Raw genomic sequence first — 8,246 nt, 5'->3', positions numbered from 1 at the left:
GTACTGTGTAATCATTATACCCTACCCCTGTTATTCATACTTTGGCATACTGACATGTTTTTCTGTCATGCCAATAAAGCTGATTTGATTTGATTGATTTGAGGAGGAGAAGCGACAGTGGAGGATAAGTGAGAGACAAGTGAAGGAGAATAAGAGAGGGATAGGGGAGAATAGAGAGATAGGTGATAAGTGAGGGAGGAGGAGAAGAGAGCAGAGAGGGAGGAGAAGGGAGAGCAGAGAGGGAGGAGAAGAGAGAGGAGTAGAGAGGGGGGAGAGGTGAAATACTATGATTAGGAGATGAGAGATGGGCAGGACTCACTTTTCTATTCATGCTTCCTCTGTCCTTTTTCTCTCCATTTCTCATACCAAATTCACTTTCTCTCTTTGGCCCTTAATCAGTTTGCTGTAAGGCCCCCTCCCCTGTGCTAGAGAGGATTTTAGTCCCATTTGAATGGAGCTCATCTCTTCTCCAGGAGAGGAGAGACGTTTCAGCATGCTACAGAGGCTTTTCTGTCCTCCCTCCCTGCCCCATGTACAATGTACCGGAGATCGTGTATGGGGAATATTGTGTGTGTAATAAAGGGTGTCCACTTACATTTGTAACAATGAATATGCATGAGAAAGCATGTTATATTATGATGCACTTTATATACCATATGTCTCATTCTTCCACTCTCCGTCCCTCTCTCTGTCCCTCTCTCCCTATCTATCTCTATCCCTCTCTCCCTCTTTCCGTCCCTCTCTCCCTCTGTATCTCTATCGCTCTCTCCGTCCCTCTCTCCCTCTGTATCTCTATCCCTCTCTCCGTCCCTCTCTCCCTCTGTATCTCTCTCCCTCTCTCCGTCCCTCACTCCCTCTCTCCGTCCCTCTCTCCGTCCCTCACTCCCTCTCTCCGTCCCTCTCTCCGTCCCCTGAAGCTCTGAAGGACGAGCGCTTTCAGCTGGTAGAGTTCACTCAGAAACAAGTGAAGATTCATCTGTCAAATGCAAAGTTGGATGATGAGGGTGGATACTTCTGCCAGCTGTATACTGAAGACACACATCATCAGATTGCCACGCTCACTGTGCTGGGTGAGAGCCTGAACACAACTAACACTCCCACATACACCAATGACTCTCACCCCCAGATCACCGCAATTACTGTGCTAGGTGAGAGCCTGAACACGTCCAACACACCGCGTCCGTCCAACACACCGCGTCCGTCCAACACACCGCGTCCGTCCAACACACCGCGTCCGTCCAACACACAGCATCCGTGCAACACACAGCATCCGTGCAACACACCGCATCCGTGCAACACACCGCATCCGTCCAACACACCGCATCCGTCCAACACACCGCATCCGTCCAACACACCGCATCCGTCCAACACACCTCATCCGTCCAACACACCTCATCCGTCCAACACACCGCATCCGTCCAACACACCGCATCCGTCCAACACAGAACACCCAACACATCATCCATCCAACACAGCGCCCAACACATCATCCGTCCAACACAGCGCCGAACAAACAGCATCCGTCCAACACACTGCGTCCGTCCAACACACTGCGTCCGTCCAACACACTGCGTCCGTCCAACACACTGCGTCCGTCCAACACACTGCGTCCGTCCAACACACTGCGTCCGTCCAACACACTGCGTCCGTCCAATACACACTGCGTCCGTCCAACACACTGCGTCCGTCCAACACACTGCGTCCGTCCAACACACTGCGTCCGTCCAACACACTGCGTCCGTCCAACACACTGCGTCCGTCCAACACACTGCGTCCGTCCAACACACTGCGTCCGTCCAACACACTGCGTCCGTCCAACACACTGCGTCCGTCCAACACACTGCGTCCGTCCAACACACTGCGTCCGTCCAACACACTGCGTCCGTCCAACACACTGCGTCCGTCCAACACACTGCGTCCGTCCAACACACTGCGTCCGTCCAACACACTGCGTCCGTCCAACACACTGCGTCCGTCCAACACACTGCGTCCGTCCAACACAGCGCCGAACACACAGCATCCAACAAATAGCATCCATCCAACACATAGCATCCGTCAAAAACAGAGCACCCAACACACAGCATCTGTCCAACACACCGCATCTGTCCTATACGTAGCACACACCACTCAACACACAACATAGCGCTTGTCCAATGCACAAAACCCACCCAACACAGAGCACCTAACACTCAGCAACCACCCAACACACAGCACCTATCATATACACATGTACACACCAATAGATTACCTCACTTACTGTGGTAAGGAAGAGACTGCACCCACCCAGCACACGACACACATCCACAACCCACCAAACAGCACCAACACAATGCACATTACCAAATAAATGCACAGCATCAAGCATCTACCCCATTAACACACAGTATCCACCCTGCATACAGCACTCAACACACAGAGCTGCACTCAACATACTGCACCTAAGCAACAAATACACCAAGGTCTTCACAAGTTAGATACACAGCACCCAGTACATCACACCCACCTAACACGCAGAATCCATGCAGCTTACCATGCTCACTGGGCTCGCTGAGAGTCTGACATACTGCACCTAATACACAGACTCAACATACACACATCCAACATACACCGCCTCTGTATAACATGTTTGTTTTCTCACAGTGCCCCCTGATAACCCCTTGGTGGAGGTGAGTGATCAGGCCGTGGAGGGGGGAGAGGTGGAGCTGACGTGCCTCGCCCCTCGAACCAAACCTGCCGCCACCCTGCGCTGGTACCGAGACCGCAAGGAGCTGAAAGGTGACTATGTGTGTGTGTGTGTGTGTCTGTGTGCCGAGATTGTCTGTGTCCTGTTACCAGGGCTATATTGAGATGAGTGGTGTGTGCCTGTGTGTCCATACTGAAAACACACAGGAAGGGACGCACGGACTGCGCAGGGATTAAGGATTCTCCTGGCTTCAAGGTGTTAATTCTGGTCACAGCTCCTTGTGACATTGGGGAAGACCCCATCAGCGCTAAATCTACCAACAATACAACATCATGTAAGGGCGCATTGTTAGAGTATGGAGTCCTCCCACAGGAAGGGGCACATCAGGGCTGCGACGTAGGGCTGCGACGTAGGGCTGCCAGGTGTTGAACTGGACTGTGCTGTATTTGGACTCTGTCCAGTAAAAAATTAGAGGTACTGTAATACTGGACATGTATGTGTCCGGTATTATCTCTCTGGACATGTATGTGTCCGGTATTATCTCTCTGGTCATGTATGTGTCCGGTATTATCTCTCTGGACATGTATGTGTCCGGTATTATCTCTCTGGTCATGTATGTGTCCGGTATTATCTCTCTGGTCATGTATGTGTCCGGTATTATCTCTCTGGTCATGTATGTGTCCGGTATTATCTCTCTGGTCATGTATGTGTCCGGTATTATCTCTCTGGACATGTATGTGTCCGGCGTTACCTCTCTGGACATAGTGACCTGACCGGCTTGGGGGGCCGCGGGATTTCCCTGAGCAGGGAGAGAGCAGGGCTGCTGCTGCTGCTAGGGCGCTGGGCAGCTTCCTCCATCCTGACTGACTGCATTACCCAGCAGCAGCCAATCAGGAGGAGGTGTCAGGAGCCTGGTGGGTGGGGCCAAGGACAGGAGGAAACAGCATGGAGCAGAGAGAGGGGTGTGTGTGTGTGTTTCTCGAGCACATCGCACCTTTCCCCATTGTGTCCAGCATTATTGGAGAGGCCGCCTGGCGCCCCCTAGCTGCGAGAAGGGGGCGTTCCCCCCAGAAGGCATGTTTGAAGCTATGAGGAGACGCTTTGTACGGGGGTGTTCTTGTAACAGGGATCCCCCCATAAGAAGGGGCTTGTCGGGTGTGAGGGAAATGTCGTTCTTATAACAGGGATCCTTCCCTTGTGTAAGAGTGTGTTACCGTCGTAATGAGAAACTCCGAAGGGTCTGTGCCTGTGATAAGGATCTCTCATCGGGTCTGTGGGATGATGGAAACAGCAGAGAGATGAAGATAGAGCGATGCAGAATTACAGGAGATAAGGACCCGCCAGTGATGTGTGGAGAGCAGCTATAAATAGGGAGATATATAGTGAGCCCGTGCCTCTCCCTATATAGGGGGGAGCGATAAACGAGGAGGCCCGTCACCAGCTTATCAAACACATGAGATGATCTCATACAGTATGGTGCAATAGCTGCCCATGGACAGGGGCAGCCTGGCACTGCCGCTCACCGCACTGAATCGGCGTGGCTCAGGGGGCCTGGAATGTGGCATGATCCGGTGTGTACTGGATGTAACTACCAGAACGAAATAGGGTTTAATAAACAAGTTTATCTTTCCCTTAAGCCACTCTCTGCCATGTGGTAGGAATCATTGGGATGTCTGCGTCTATACTCAAGCAGAGGAGGGGGAGCAGAAGGTGGGGAGAGGGAGAGGCAGAAGGGGGGGGGGTTGGTCAGAAATGACTGTATTTATGAGGATCACTGCTGTGATAAATTAGCATTGCTTAAGCTAGAGAGGTTAAAAAGAAAGCCTGAAAAAGCTAATCCCCCCCACAGTGAGTTACTGATTCCCCCCCCCCTCCCTCAGTGAGTTACTGATTTCCCCCCCCTCCCTCAGTGAGTTACTAATCCCCCCCACAGTGAGTTACTGATTCCCCCCCCTCCCTCAGTGAGTTACTGATTTCCCCCCCCCCCTCCCTCAGTGAGTTACTGATTTCCCCCCCCTCCCTCAGTGAGTTACTAATCCCCCCCCACAGTGAGTTACTGATTCCCCCCCCCTCAGTGAGTTACTGATTCCCCCCCTCCCTCAGTGAGTTACTGATTCCCCCCCCCCTCCCTCAGTGAGTTACTAATCCCCCCCACAGTGAGTTACTGACCCCCCCTCCCTCAGTGAGTTACTGACCCCCCCCTCCCTCAGTGAGTTACTGATCCCCCCCCTCCCTCCCTCAGTGAGTTAATGATTTCCCCCCCTCCCTCAGTGAGTTACTAATCCCCCCCACAGTGAGTTACTGACCCCCCCCCCTCCCTCAGTGAGTTACTGATTCCCCCCCCCTCCCTCAGTGAGTTACTGATTCCCCCCACAGTGAGTTACTGATTCCCCCCCCCTCCCTCAGTGAGTTACTGATTCCCCCCCCTCCCTCAGTGAGTTACTGATTCCCCCACAGTGAGTTACTGATTCCCCCCCTCCCACAGTGAGTTACTGATTCCCCCCCCCTCCCACAGTGAGTTACTGATTCCCCCCCCCTCCCTCAGTGAGTTAATGATTACCCCCCCTCCCTCAGTGAGTTACTAATCCCCCCCACAGTGAGTTACTGACCCCCCCCCCCTCCCTCAGTGAGTTACTGACCCCCCCCCTCCCTCAGTGAGTTACTGATTCCCCCCCTCCCTCAGTGAGTTACTGACCCCCCCCACAGTGAGTTACTGACCCCCCCCCTCCCTCAGTGAGTTACTGACCCCCCCCTCCCTCAGTGAGTTACTGATTCCCCCCCCCTCCCTCAGTGAGTCACTGATCCCCCCTCCCTCAGTGAGTTACTGATTCCCCCCCCCCCTCCCTCAGTGAGTTACTGATTTCCCCCCCTCCCTCAGTGAGTTACTGATTCCCCCCCCCTCCCTCAGTGAGTTACTGATTCCCCCCCCCTCCCTCAGTGAGTTACTGATTTCCCCCCCTCCCTCAGTGAGTTACTGATTCCCCCCCCCCTCCCTCAGTGAGTTACTGATTCCCCCCCCTCCCTCAGTGAGTCACTGATCCCCCCTCCCTCAGTGAGTTACTGATTCCCCCCCCTCCCTCAGTGAGTTACTGATCCCCCCTCACCTCCCTCAGTGAGTTACTGATTCCCCCCCCCTCCCTCAGTGAGTTACTGATTCCCCCCCCCTCCCTCAGTGAGTTACTGATTCTCCCCCCCCCCTCCCTCAGTGAGTTACTGATCCCCCCCACAGTGAGTTACTGATTCCCCCCCCCCCTCCCTCAGTGAGTTACTGATTTCCCCCCCCTCCCTCAGTGAGTTACTGATCCCCCCCCCCCCCCTCAGTGAGTTACTGATTCCCCCCCTCCCTCAGGGAGTTACTGATCCGCCCCCAGTGAGTTACTGATCCCTTTAGCAGTGGCGCTTTGGGCTTACATGTGCTTATGAGCAGCCGGAAGCCGGAGACTGGTTCCGGACGTCACTCTGAAGCCAACAATGACCTTGAGAGATCAGCAAAGTTCTGTGTCTGAGACGGGAGTCGGTGTTCACACATCAGCAATAAGCCGGTCCCTACACAAACTCCGGCCTGTATGGATGCGTTCGCGTCTTAAATCACGTATGGAGTTTGCAAAAAAAAAGCTTATAGATGGTACTGCAGAAAAGTGGGGAAAGGTTTTGTGGTCAGACGAGACAAAAATTGAATTTTTGGTTTAAATTCCAAGTGCTATATCTGGCGCCAGTCCGCACCATCCCAACTGCCCAGCATGGCGGCGGCGGTGTACACACCGGGGAGAATGGATGTGCAAAGTACAGGCGAATCCATAAGGAAAACCTGTTTGAGTTCAGCCGACTGTGACACAGGGGTGGAAATTCACAGAACCATTACCCAAAGTCACACGGAGTGGGTAAACGAGTAGAAAAGGAATGTTCTGGAGTGGGCCAGTCACAGTCCTGACTTGAATCCAATCGAACATTTATGGAGAGACTTGAAGATTCCCAACTAATTATCAGAACTGGATCAATCTTCCCTCCTGCCCAGGGACTGACACTTAGACAGGAGTATGATGAGCAAGGGTCTTTATTGGCAATCACTGCAGATGTTCCTCATACAGCGGTGCAGGGTCTCAGAGGCTCAAGACCTCTGGATGATGCTTGCCCCAGATAGTGCAGGGCATCTGCTGGGTTTCAATCAGATGTTTCCCCAGCCCCAAGGGCTGGGAGTGAATATCTGATAGAATGGGGGTGAGCACGCTCATCCCGGATGGGAGAGACTCACTGCTCTACTGATCTCTTCCTCCTCCAGACCAGGACTGACTAAATTTGGCACTGCCCCTCATAAGGAACCAGAAGGGGCGGGCTCATAGTCTATACCCATCCCTGATATACAGTATATACACACTGCAGTATATACAGGAAATGAAAGACTTCCTGCATAAATCATAGAAAGAAAACATTAATAAGCCCGTATACCACAGGCTGCAATTAACCCCTTCCCTTGGCAATGTGTTCTCCCCCTCCCCCCCTCATGGAGCAGACTGGGATATCACACCTCTAGGACTGTACATGTTCTGGGTACCAGGGTCACCTCTAGAACTTTGTCTCAGGTAATAGTCCATGAGTACTAGGCCCGATCCCCCACCCCGACAGTGGACATATCAGGTGGGGGTCCACGTGTAGCAGACCTGCCTTCTCACTCATTTGTGTCTCCTCAGGCATCTCCACCAAACAGGAGAACATCAAAACCTTCAGCCTAACAAATGTCATCCGCTTCCCCGTGGAGAGGAGGGACAACGGGGAGATCGTGACGTGCGAGGCGGCGCACCCTGCACTAAAGGGGCAGAAGAAGCAGACACAGTATGTGCTGGACGTGCAGTGTAAGTGCTCATTCTTAATGACCCCCGCTAACTCCCAATGACCCCCGCTAACTCCCAATGACTCCCGCTAACTCCCAATGACCCCCGCTAACTCCCAATGACCTCCACGAATGACCTCCAATAACTCCCAATGACCCACGCTAACTCCCGATGACCCACGCTAACTCCCGATGACCCCCGCTAACCCTCACTAGCTCTCAGATGCTCCTGTCTCCTGTAACTGTAAGCTGTAGGCACTGCCAGTAACTGTTACTAACAATCACTAACTCGCAATCGTTCTGACTAATTCCCAGTAACTCATATTAGCTCAAACTCATCATTTTATAACATTTAGAGTATATTTCTCATTCTTACTGAATATGGAGAAAACTGCCCATTGTTATCACGATGACCCCTCTCCCAGAATCCCCCAGTCTTGTCCTGATCTTGTTGAACACAAGGGCAGTGTGTGATTGGGGGTTAATGACTAACGTCTCAAAACTGGGGCCTAATCAGCACAGAAAACAGGACCAGATTTATCCCAGGAAAACCTCCCGTTACTTTCAATGACAATCTCCAGACATTAAAACAAAGTGACACAAACCCCGCACCATACAGTGCGCAGCAAATAAGAGTACCACATGTGGGAACATTCACACGTCCCAGTCAGGTCTGCCACCCTGCCATTCCCCATTATCTCTTAGCGCTTCCAGTGCAGCCAGGGATTCTGGGTA

At 52.6% G+C, this 8,246-nt stretch overlaps 1 protein-coding gene across 1 annotated transcript in view; it reads left to right on the top strand.

The window, feature by feature from the left end:
- Window positions 1-8,246, top strand: part of CADM4 (cell adhesion molecule 4) — a 98,545-nt gene that overhangs the window by 11,441 nt on the left and 78,858 nt on the right. Inside the window, exons 3-5 of the mRNA XM_075606689.1 lie at window positions 918-1,070; window positions 2,641-2,775; window positions 7,372-7,533. Coding sequence (XP_075462804.1) covers window positions 918-1,070; window positions 2,641-2,775; window positions 7,372-7,533 — 450 coding nt within the window. The remainder of the gene's footprint in view (window positions 1-917; window positions 1,071-2,640; window positions 2,776-7,371; window positions 7,534-8,246) is intronic.

Source organism: Ascaphus truei, chromosome 6 (genome assembly GCF_040206685.1).
Source record: "Ascaphus truei isolate aAscTru1 chromosome 6, aAscTru1.hap1, whole genome shotgun sequence".
Taxonomy (NCBI): domain Eukaryota; kingdom Metazoa; phylum Chordata; class Amphibia; order Anura; family Ascaphidae; genus Ascaphus; species Ascaphus truei.
Note: the sequence above shows the minus strand (reverse complement) of the source record. Positions and strands in the feature narration are given on the sequence as shown.